The 12,015-nt window shown below is 39.7% G+C and overlaps 1 protein-coding gene across 4 annotated transcripts; it reads right to left on the bottom strand.

Annotated features, from left to right (window-relative positions):
* Positions 1–312: 312 nt before the first annotated feature.
* PRXL2C (peroxiredoxin like 2C) lies at positions 313–11,963 on the bottom strand. Of its 4 annotated transcripts, none has more exons than XM_033411406.2 (6): positions 11,640–11,963; positions 11,130–11,198; positions 10,181–10,234; positions 9,906–10,011; positions 5,489–5,530; positions 313–2,195 (listed from the first exon to the last, which is right to left on the bottom strand). In XM_033411406.2, exons 1-6 carry the CDS (start codon positions 11,853–11,855, stop codon positions 2,068–2,070), a joined length of 615 nt encoding a protein of 204 aa, XP_033267297.1. In that variant the 5' UTR covers positions 11,856–11,963; the 3' UTR covers positions 313–2,067. The 4 variants fall into 4 exon arrangements, with proteins under 4 accessions (XP_033267297.1, XP_004283070.1, XP_033267299.1 ...); XM_004283022.3 differs by having other exon boundaries at positions 5,489–5,620; positions 11,640–11,959; XM_049711534.1 differs by lacking the exon at positions 313–2,195 and adding an exon at positions 3,552–4,743 and having other exon boundaries at positions 5,489–5,620; positions 11,640–11,961.
* Positions 11,964–12,015: the final 52 nt, after the last annotated feature.

Below are 12,015 nucleotides of genomic sequence, written 5' to 3'. Positions count from 1 at the left end.
CCAGTACATTATTGGATATGGAGTATGTTTATATGTTTCACAGCACCTATTATAAGTAATTTTTATATTAAATGTTTGTTCGGGTAGGCAATTTACTACTGCACTGTATTTATGTAACTGTTCCTCCATGAAACTACATAAAGAACATTTATGTATCTTAAAAAATGTGGTGTACATTTTTATAATGTATATTATAAATGGAAATATATAAATTTTGTGTAAGCTATGATTCAGCAGTTTTAAGTCTAAAATCAGTAGAAGGATCTGGGCCACCAGTCTCCTTACTATAAAAAATAGCACAAAGTACCTTAATTTTAACTTTTATAAGATAACTCATTTTTATTGATTAAAAACATGATTTTCCATTTATATACACATGAAAATAGATTCAAATTTTTGGACACTTTAAATTTATATTTTGTGTATGACTCCATATGCTTGTATAAGTTCAAAGCAGTATTATACTTGCTAATAATTACAAATACTTTAATTTTGCTGTATTTTTTTTTTTTTTTGCGGTACGCAGGCCTCTCACTGCTGTGGCCTCTCCCGTTGTGGAGCACAGGCTCCGGACGTGCAGGCTTAGAGGCCATGGCTCATGGGCCCAGCCGCTCTGCGGCACGTGGGATCCTCCCGGACCGGGGCACGAACCCGTGTCCCCTGCATCGGCAGGCGGACCCTCAACCACTGTGCCACCAGGGAAGCCCTTGCTGTACTTTTCACCAGAATTCCTGGGACTCTTCCAACAAAACATATTATGATTCCAGAAAAATAAAAGATGACAATAGTCTACTAAATAAAAGAAACTTGGAGGTGAGAAATAGAAACTGTCCAGGAATATACAACCAAACCACAGTGTACATTTAAATTACAGTTTTTTTGGTTTTTAGTTTAAACAATTCTTAAAATTTCCTTTCAGAAAGCATACTGATTATACGTATCTTAAATATCTAAAACATATTTTTCTCATTTTACCAGCAACCCCCGCCCCTGTTGCCCCAAACAAAATCCTAGTGAAATGGACGGTGGGTGTGTGGTCAAGATGCTGTGAACACAGGCTCTGTGAAGGTTCGATCTGCTGTATTTCCTCTGAGTAAAGCAATCAGGATAGAAACTTGTGGACTGCAGCCTATATAATTGTACCTTTGTGGAACTTGCTACGTAGGGATATATTCTTCGTATAACTTTAAAGACCTTTTCCTTGCCAAAAAAATGAATCATGTTCATTATAGAATAGTTGGGAAATATAAAAATGTATGGAAAAGAAAATAAAAACACTTGTAATCCTACCACCTAGAGACACTTAACTGGTGATACTCTGGTGTGTTTACTTCCTGTCTTTCTTTCTAAGCATACAAAAATATAAACATATACATACAAAAATGTGATTATACTGTTTACAGAATTTGAGATCCTGCTTTTCTCAATGGATAAAATGGTCTTGGGTTGCTTCCCTTTCTCCTTATATGTTCTTTATAAGAATTTATGATTTTAGGGCTTCCCTGGTGGCGCAGTGGTTGAGAGTCCGCCTGCCGGTGCAGGCGACATGGGTTCATGCCCCCGTCCGGGAAGATCCCACATGCTGCGGAGCGGCTGGGCCCGTGAGCCATGGCCGCTGAGCCTGTGCGTCCGGGGCCTGTGCTCCGCAACAGGAGAGGCCATGACAGTGAGAGGCCCGCGTACCGCAAAAAAAAAAAAAAGAATTTATGATTTTAATGGCCAAAAAAACCTTCATTGAATGGATATATCATAATGTAAAATAAAGAATGGTATTTATAATTTTATAGCTTTTAAAGTTTTATTTTACAAAAATAAAATAATTTTTTTACAAAAATTTTTATAGAAAATAAAACTTCAAAAGCTATAAAATTATAAATATATATCACATTTTTGACAACTAATGCCTCTCAGCATGCTATTCAACTGGTGGTACATGGTCTCTTTATGGTTTCATAACTCCTCAAAGGCTGGGAAGAGCCAACAAGTTAGGCACTGCACAAGTATACTACATTCCCACAATTCAGGTCATATCCCAAGGTCCATTTGAAAGCGACAGAGTCTGTAATGTCACACATGGATAACTGAAGGTCTGCTTGTAAAGTCCACGTGCTGAACTCCTACAAGCTGTAAAACAGAGTTGATGGGCTTGTGATCCAACCTATTCCTATCACAGTGTATAAAATGGATGTTGTTACCTAGAAGAGAATAAGAATAAAAGGTAAAGGTTGACATGCAGTGCTATTCATTAGATTTATTGCTTACTAGAATCAAGGAAGCATTTTAACTTTAAATTAGTCCAAAAGAAAACATTATTTACCTGGAGTACATAATATTCTCTATATAATGACATAATAATTTTTAATTAAGGTAATAAAGCATGACAAAAATTATCGTTAAATAAGGCTAATACGTAATGTTTTATGAGATCCAAGGGGAAAGATTCTTAAATTATAACCGTCTGTTAGGTTTTATTAAATGTAATTAAATAAAATATCCTGTCAAACAGGCAGAATATGGAATTAGCATAAATATCAAGCTGGAAAATCATCTGTTTCTTAAATGTAATAATAGAATAAATCACTTCCTTAAAAAATTCACTCCCAAATACTGGTTTAATAGGCTATCTACATTATAACCATAGACCAAAAGAGGCTGAAAAAAATAAGGGCATTAAGACAATCAGTTACAATACACTTAGATGTTCACAATTCTTTTATCTGCTCAAATAAAATAGTTGTGATTTTTTTTTTTTTTTGCGGTACGCGGGCCTCCCACTGCTGTGGCCTCTCCCGTTGCGGAGCACAGGCTCCGGACGCGCAGGCTCAGCGGCCATGGCCCATGGGCCCAGCCGCTCCGCGGCATGTGGGATCCTCCCGGACCGGGGCACGAACCCGCGTCCCCTGCATTGGCAGGCGGACTCTCAACCACTGCGCCACCAGGGAAGCCCAAATAGTCGTAATTTATAGTCTGTGTTCTGTTTACTTTGATTTTTTTTTTTTTTTGACTAGTCTAACTAGTGTAAATTCATAAGAGAGAGGGAAAGGGAGATTAAATAAAATGAAAGATTTTAGCTAGCTATAGTGTTCCAGCTGTAAAAAACCAAAAAAGTTATGATAGTTGGTCAAAATCCTCCTTCTAAAGACTTCCTTATAGACATCTGGAATTTATTAAAGTAAATGTTAATTTTATAACCTGTAGAAGCTACACTCACTAATATGAACAGTTTTAAACATGAAGAAGAACCAAGAAAAATCAGTTTACAGCACAGTGATCCAGGCTTTTTGGGTGTTTGTTCCTGACTGCAATACTTGAACATGGTAGAGATCCAATGCCCAACCATTTTGTAGAGGGAAGCCAAAGGAATTTCAGGTGGTACAAATTAATCAATAAAACTATTTATAGATCAATGGAACAGGGTAGACAGCCCAGAAATAAACCCATGCACCTATGGTCAATTAATCTACCACAAAGGAGGCAAGAATATACAATGGAGAAAAGGCAGTTTCTTCAATAAGGGGTGCTGGGAAAAATGGACAGCCACATATAAAAGAATGAAATTAAAACATTTTCTAACACCATATACAAAAGTAAACTCAAAATGGATTAAAGACCTAAATGTAAGACTGGATACTATAAAACTCCTAGAGGAAAACACAGGCAGAACATTCTTTGACATAAATCACAGCAATATCTTTTGAATCCACCTCCTAGAGTAGTGAAAATAAAAATAAACTAATGGGACCTAATTAAACTTAAAAGATTTTGCACAGCAAAGGAAGCCATAAACAAAATGAAAAGACAACCCACAGAAAGGGAGAAAATATGTCCAAACAAAGCAACCCACAAGGGATTAATCTCCAAAATATACAAACAGCTCATGCAGCTCGATATCAAAAAAACAACCCAATAAAAAAATGGGCAGAAGATCTAAATAGACATTTCTCCAAACAAGACATACAGATGGCCAAAAAGCACACAAAAAGATGCTCAACATCACTAATCATTAGAGAAATACAAATCAAAACTACAATGAAGTTATCACCTCACACCAGTCAGAATGGCCATCATCAAAAAGCCTACAAACAATAAATGCTGGAGAGGGTGTGGAGAAAAGGGAACCCTCCTACACTGTTGGTGGAAATGTAAATTGGTACAACCACTATGGAGAACAGTACGGAGGTTCCTTAAAAAACTAAATACAGAACCACCTTATGATCCAGCAATCCCACCGCTGTTCATATATCCAGAGAAATCCATAATTCAAAAAGATACATGCACCCCAATGTTCATTACAGAACTATTTACAATAGCCAGGACATGGAAGCAACCTAAATGTCCATGGACAGATGAATGGATAAAGAAGATGTGGTACATTTATACAATGGGATATTACTCAGCCACAAAAATGAATGAAATAATGCCATTTGCAGCTACATGGATGGACCTAGGAATTATCATACTAAATGAAGTAAGTCAGACAAAGAAAGACATATATCATATGATATTACTTATATGTGGAATCTAAAAAATATACAGATGAACTTATTTACAAAACAGAAACAGACTCACAGACTTCAAAAACAAACTTACCAAAGGGGAAAGGTGGGGGGGGAGGGATAAATTAGGAGTTTGGGATTAACATATACACACTACTATATATAAAATAGATAATCAACAAGGACCTACTGTATAGCACAGGGAACGCTACTCAATATTCTGTAATAACCTATATGGGAAAAGAATCTGAAAAAGAATGGATATACCTATAAGTATAATTGAATCACTTTGCTGTACACCTGAAACTAACACAACATTGTAAATCAACTATACTCCAATATAGAATAAAAATTAAATAATAAAAAAAGAAAGCTATTTAAAGGATGCAGCTTAGAGTAACTGTTGCTGAATAAGCTGCCCCTGGGATTGACTTGCTTCCTTTTTTTTTGACCATGCTGCTCAGCATGCAGGACCTTAATTCCTTGACCACGATCAAACCCACGCCCCCTGCAGTGGAAGCACTGAGTCCGAACCACTGGACTGCCAGGGAATTCCCCTTGACTTGCTTTCTGACATAGGGCAAGTCTGCTAGTTTTGTTAGATATAAATAACTAGATTTGATTCTTCTATTGATAAAAAAAAGTTCTTGATGGTCTTCTCCCATTTGAAAATGTTCACCTCCACTGAAATTTTTAAAGAGTGTTATAGCCACATAGAAGTCACCAAACCACTGCTGATTTCTTCTATCCCAAATACCTGGAATCACTCAGGTAGAGAATCATGGCCACATTACATCCAGTAAACAAACATCAAAAATACACAGGAGCATTTGAAAACAAACGATGACCCCTATGAAAGCACAGCACCCTGACTGTTAGCATGTCCAGTTGCCCGTCTTTACATGGTGGCTATTTTATGAAGAAAGTGGATGGCCTTTGGACTTCTAAAAAGCACGAAAAGTGTACTGCTGAAGCTGGGCTTTGATGCTTACCTGGACCTAAAATGAGTGTTCCACCTTGCTGAGCTGGATCTCCTTGAAAATCAAAAAGAGGGCCAGTCACTGCCCGCCACAGGCTCCGAATGCTTCCTGAGAGTATATTTGATTTTATATGGGGGCTCTGTCCTGAAATATTAGGAATTGTCTTTAGAAGTTGTCATTTTATATTTGATTAGATATTAAGATAATGTTAGTATTTCTAGAAAACAGTCTCTTTCTTATGTGTCATCTTACTTTTGACTTGTCTTTTTTTCTTCCTTCAAAGAACAGTTCTCAGCCTTTCACTACTGATGTTTTAGACCAGATAATTCTTTGTCCTGTGCAATGTGGGGTGATTACCACCATCCTTGCTCTCTGTACCTGCTAGATGCCGTAGCAGCCACCATTCGCCAAGCTGTGACAACTGAAAATGTCTCCAGACAATGCCAAATGTCCCCTGGGGGAAGGAGTCAAAATTGTTCCCAGTTGAGAACTACTGCTTTAAAGGAAGAACTGATGACAGACCCAGATCATTTTCTCCCACAGAAAAATGTCAGCTACAGACTTGTCAAACTGGTAGTGCTTTCCTTTTTAATTCCCCATTTGTGTTTTCTTTAGTCTCTTACCAACTAATAGATAACTACATTCCTCTTCAGGAGACATTGTGGCACAGACTGTTATACGCTTGTCAAAACCCGTTTCCTCTTTCTGGGACCACAGCTAAACATTTCCTGGAGTTTGGTACGGCTATGTGACTACACTCTAACCAATGAGTAAAATGATGTGTGCCACTTCCAGGGCACCTCTTAAAAACCTCTCAGGGAGTGATTCTCCGTGTTTCTTCTACATCCTTCGAAGTCTGGATTGACAATGGCAGAGCCACAAGATAGAAAGGGCCTGAGTCTTTCCTACTGTGTCCCCGAATTGCTGCTTGGACAAGCACGCAATAGATATACCCTTCTTGAAATGTGAAAGAAAAAGAACCTTCTCCCACGTTATGCTACTGAGACTTTGCGGTTTAGCTGTAACAATAGCAACTATAGCTACCACTCCATCTTTGCTTGGCTGTCAGTTTTTCTATTTCCTTTCTCACAGTAACTGATACTTCACTTCCACTCCCCCACCCCCTTTTCTTTTAAAAGTAATTTAATATTTATTTATTTATTTATTTTTGGCTGGGTTGGGTCTTTGTTGCTGCGCGCAGGCTCTCTCTAGTTGCTGCTAGTGGGGGCTACTCTTTGTTGTGGTGCACGGGCTTCTCATTGCAGTGGCTTCTCTTGTTGCTTCAGTAGTTGCAGCACATGGTTTCAGAAGTTGTGGCTCATGGCCTCTAGAGCACAGGCTCAGTATTTGTGGCGCATGGGCTTAGCTGCTCCGCGGCATGTGGGATCTTCCCGGACAAGGGCTCGAACCTGCGTCCCCTGCATTGGCAGGCGGATTCTTAACCACTGCGCGACCGGGGAAGTCCTCCACTCCCTTTGAGTAAAGAAGCTCAGTCTCTACCTTTCTTGTAACTTATCTTTTTCCTATCCCTGCTTTTTATGTCTTTTTCGTTTTTTTAAATTTTGGACTCCACCAGTTCTGAGGCCAGAGAATGACTGGTTGAGCAGCAAGACACCATGGCCCAGGTCCTCTTACCCACCGTCTGCCCCTCCGGGTGCATGTCCACCAGTGTACAGCAGTTACCAGTCCCCTTCATCTTCTCCTGCCGGGTCACAGCACAGAGCTCAACCCTCAACCCTGCAGTCGGTTCCTACTAGTGCTTTTTGCTTTTTATTTTGATGATTATGCTGCCTTTGACCTGCCCGATTTCTTAATATTTCCAGATACCTATTATTTCCTTCATCTCTCCAACTTTTCTATTTCTTTCATGTTTATATTAGGATGGACATTCATCTCACCAAGAAACAAATACAGGCTCATTAGCTTAGAGACATGGGTAAAGGACTAAAGTTTACTGCTTTTTAGGATTTTACACTTAAAATAGATGTTCCTAAATCCAAACTATCTCCTCATGTCTGAAGAAGGGTCATTTAACTTCTGAAATTTTAGAAATTCAATTGAAGAAGATTTCACAACCTAGAATTTCACAGTCTTTGCTGTAAAGCACAATCTAATTTTGCTAGTACGAATTTAGTTATGTGTAAAACTCTTGTTTTTCATTTTTTTCGCTTAGTTTGATTCTTGGACTCAAGACCAGAATTTTAACTTGAAACATTAGATTAAGTAAGTATTATAAGAGGCATGTTTTCTGCATGGTGCTTATGTGCTGTCTACAGTAATCATTGTAGATTTAACACCATAAATTGGCTTATGGTAAGGCAAAATGAAATACTGGGTAAACCCATTACTCCCTTGAATTTAGTGGCTTTATTTTCTTCCACTTTGTCTTTATAAACTGTCCCATTAACTTTAAATTATTATATTTTATTTTCAGTGTCATAATTTTCAAGTAGGATTATTCTGAAACTGATTCTGAGATCTGTGCTTTTTCAGGCAGGAACTTTAAAAAATTATTTTGTGAGAACCTAATGTTTTCTGTTTGGAAATACAGTACTTTAACACAGATCGAAGGAGTTTAAATGATTTAAATATACTCTCTCTTATAATCACAAGCAACTGTTTTCTTTGCAATTCCACATCTTTATTGAGGCAATGGATGGTGAGGTGTTACTAAAGTGAAACCCACAGTTTATATCTAAGGTGGCTAAATGACAAACAGACCTTACACATGCTGAGACTCTGCTATAGCACAGGAAGACAGTCTACCAAAGACAAAGGTTCACAATCTGTACTGTTGCAATTTCCTATACTAAAAAGAGAGGGGAAAAAAAGAGCAAATTCTGTATTTATGCTACCTCATCATTGGTTTTAATAAAGTTTAGGTTGCTTTCTTTAAAAACTTCAGTAAAGGGATCCTGTCAACTCTACCTCATAAGTAGCTCTGTGATCTGTCCCTCTGCATCCCTACTTCAGGCCGTGTCATTTCTTTCTAGACTATTACTAAAAACTTGCCAAGAATATCAACGACTCCCGTTTGGAACATTCCAATTGCTCCTCCACCTGGCAACAAGACTGTATCACTTCTCCACTCAAATATAATTCTTTTATGACTCCCCCACTGCCTCCAGAACAAATCCAAACTCCTTGGCATGTTCCCAGACTCAGTCCCCTGGCTCACACAATCCCCCAACTGGCTCCTAGACTCTGGCCAGACACAGGGAACTGCACTTCTCCAACAGTCACATTTTTTCATACCTGTGTGCTTTTGTGCGTGCTACTTTCTGTCAGCTGCACCATTCCCAGCCTCACTTCACCCAGGTAACTCCTTAAAGAATGAGCTTAGACAACACCGCCTCTAAGAAGCCTTCCCAGATTCTTCTCTCCCTGTGCATTTCTGGTGTTATAGGCATTTCTGCATTATAGGTATTGCCAGTACATGCTCTCCTCTTTTATGAGCCCTAACCTGTAATATAGTTGACTGTTTGCTTCTGTCTCCCAGAGTAGATTATGAGCATTGGGTTGGCAGGGGCTGTGTCTTTTATCACAGTCCTCCCAGGAACATCCAACACAGTGGGTGCCATGGGTGTCATTCTCAGCATTTGTTGAGAATAAGTGATTTGAGTTCAAGTTGAGTTCTCTTATTTGGTATTTCAGAAGCCAAGGTCTTTCTACCTAAAATATACATAAATAGTTCACCTAAAGCTTATTATACACTTAATTGTAAAGAATTGTGTAAGGGCAGGGAATATGGACCATATAAAGATGAATAAAACATCAAACTTTTCAACTAACTATACTACCCACCACCTTAAGTGCAATTACAGAGTATATAATCGAGTACAAGGTGCTATTAAAATACAATGAAGGAAGCAATTGCTTCTGCGTGAAGAGCTATTAAGAGCCCCTTTGAGCTGGGCTTTAAATGAAAACTAAGATTTCATCTAATTAAAGAACATAGAGCATTCAAAGCCATGGTGTTGAGGTATGAAAATATATTAACTTAAGCAATGTTATTTTTCTTGTAATTACAAAAGTAAAATGTACTTGTAAAAAATTCAAAAGCCATTTTTCTCATTCCCATGCCTTGGGGTAATCATTGCAATATCTTTTAAAACATTTTTCATTTCACACATATATAGTATAGATCTTTATGAAAACGGTTTTTATTTTTACAAAAATGGAATCATACTAAAAACACTGCTCTGCAACTTGCATTTTTCATTCATTTAGTACTTCGCCAACAGCCTTCCATGTCATTACATATAGGAAATGAATCTTTTAGAGTCTCATGAATCTGGATCACTTACTAGAATCATAAAAAGCAGGCTGATTTATGAATTTACCATTTGTTCCCCTACGCATATATATGCATATGTGAAATGTGAAATACACCATTAGTGTTTTCTACTTGAGACATATCATGTCTTACCTGAGGAGGCAATTTCTTCACCTCTTTTCATTCCCAATCTTTTATAAATTTCTCTCTCAGGATCAACATAGATTTCATGAGAATACCCAGTCAGTTTACAGAAAGGCTGAAAAAAGAATATAGTTGGAATTTTAATAAAAAGAAATGGGAGAAAAATAGTGATAATCTGACTTAATTTTAGCAAATTTAGCCTACATTTAGTGATTCAAATAATATAATTTTTACGTCTGAAAGAGATTTAACCTGTTAAGAGTCTCAATTTGCTATATATTTACCTCAATATGATGGTAGGATGACTGTCCAATCACTATAAGAGTGACATTTGCTTCCTTTAGGAGAGAAAAAAGACATGTACATATTATTGGAAATCACATGTTTCATACAACTTCCCCTAATCCAACTCTTTTGTTCCATTCTAATGCCACCTATAGGCTTCTAGAAGAATGGTATAAAGAGCAAAATTGTGTGAGTCAAAGCAAAGAGATGTATGCTAAAATGTTCAATTAATTCAGATAATTCTTTTGCTAAGTAAGAATTTCAAAACAATATAGTCAGTAGTTCTCTACACTTCCCCCAAAGGCATACATTAAACAAGAATAAACTATTAAAGTAGGGTTATTTAATCAGACAATTTTATTCTTTCACATCTCAATTGATAAGGTCTGCTGAAAATAGATCTTAGTTTTACAAAATCTACCCAATGCGTTCACTCAAAAGCTCAGCTGGGGACAAACCTCTATATGCCTGAAGAAACACACCTGTATGTGGTTGTCAGACCAATGTGGAACATGCATTCCATTAACAATACAAATTTTCACCTTTAAGATATATTAGTATTTTCCTATAACGAACAACTATTTGGAGTATCTTTATTACAAAAATAAAGGGAAGGAAATATTTTTAGCATTTCTGTTTTTGGTCATTATCAATCAACATTTGAGAACAGACAGGTTATTAGGTAACATCAAAATTATTATTATGGTTAGTATGTTTATAACCAGGCAATAATGAACAGGCCAGAAATAGACTTCTAACGCGTGCCTCCCCGTTTTGGAGGTGTTGGAGAGATGTGTGGGATGGTGAGAATCTGGGTTTGTGAGTGTCTGCGCTGGAGAGGGGGTGCACTCCGCACCTCATCCCGTTGCACTCCTTATAAATGGCAGGTGATTTTCACCAGGCCGCCCTGAAGCGGGGCTCGCTGCTGCTCACTCTCAGGAAACTTACTTGTAAGAAACTCTTGGGGATTTTGGCCAGATCTTCTACATATTCCTTGCAGATGTAACACAGGAAATGCTGAAATCCCAATATGGGCAAAAAAGACAAGTTAGCAACTAACACCCCCGGGGTCAGAAAGGGCCAAGTACTTCATTATGCGTGATGCTAATTAACACAACACCCAAGGCGGGTAGAAAGAGGTGTCGGGGCGCCCAAATATGCATTGAAATTAGGCCGCACCCAGTCTGTGCTAGGCCTCTTCGCTCGTTGAGAAAATGGCCTTCGCTTGGCGGGCTGCTTTTCCATTCCCGTTCAAGGAAGCGAGAGGAGCAGTTCGCATTCCGGAAGCTTCTAGTGGATGAACACGGGAAGGGCCAGGCCCGGCGGGCTCCGCTCTCGGGCCCTGGACCCGTCCAGGGGCTCGATGTAACCACCCCTCAGCATAGGCCGTGGAATCAACCTCCGTCCCAGCCTGCGGGTGAGGTACCTGCTCCGGATCGTCCCGCACCCCGCGCTCACCCGCACGAAGACCACTACAGCCCGGCGCTCCCGGAACAGCGCGCCGAACAGCACCCGCCTCCCGGAGGCGTCCAGCACCGGCAGGTCGGCCACAGCGGCGGCCAGGGACTGCCCGCTCTCGGGGCCGCTCGGGTCTGGGACTGCGGCTGGGGCGGCGCGGCCGCTGATCTGCCGCGTGACCGGGGCCACGGATGGGGCGGCCATCGCGCCCTGCATCCGCGGACCCTTGGTTCGCGAGGGTGGGGGTCAGAATCTTTGGTGGGCCGGGTCCTTACCCAAGCTGGGCGTAAGGAGCGGGCCGTACTGGCGGGGCGGGGCGCACGGTGGGGCGGGGCGCACGGCGGGGCGGGGCGCACGGCGCGGAGTTGCTTGAGGT

The sequence above is a fragment of the Orcinus orca genome, chromosome 6 (genome assembly GCF_937001465.1).
Source record: "Orcinus orca chromosome 6, mOrcOrc1.1, whole genome shotgun sequence".
In the NCBI taxonomy this organism is placed as follows: Eukaryota; Metazoa; Chordata; class Mammalia; order Artiodactyla; family Delphinidae; genus Orcinus; species Orcinus orca.
Note: the sequence above shows the minus strand (reverse complement) of the source record. Positions and strands in the feature narration are given on the sequence as shown.

Bases quoted from the DNA above. Each gene is read 5' to 3' on its own strand.
- PRXL2C (XM_004283022.3), bottom strand. From the start codon at position 11,855: ATGCAGGGCGCGATGGCCGCCCCATCCGTGGCCCCGGTCACGCGGCAG. The intron at 5,621-9,905 runs GTAAGACATGAT...CTAATATTTCAG, and splicing joins TGAAGAAATTGCCTCCTCAG to GACAGAGCCCCCATATAAAA. The intron at 2,196-5,488 runs GTAAGCATCAAA...ATTCTCTTCTAG, and splicing joins AACACTCATTTTAGGTCCAG to GTAACAACATCCATTTTATA.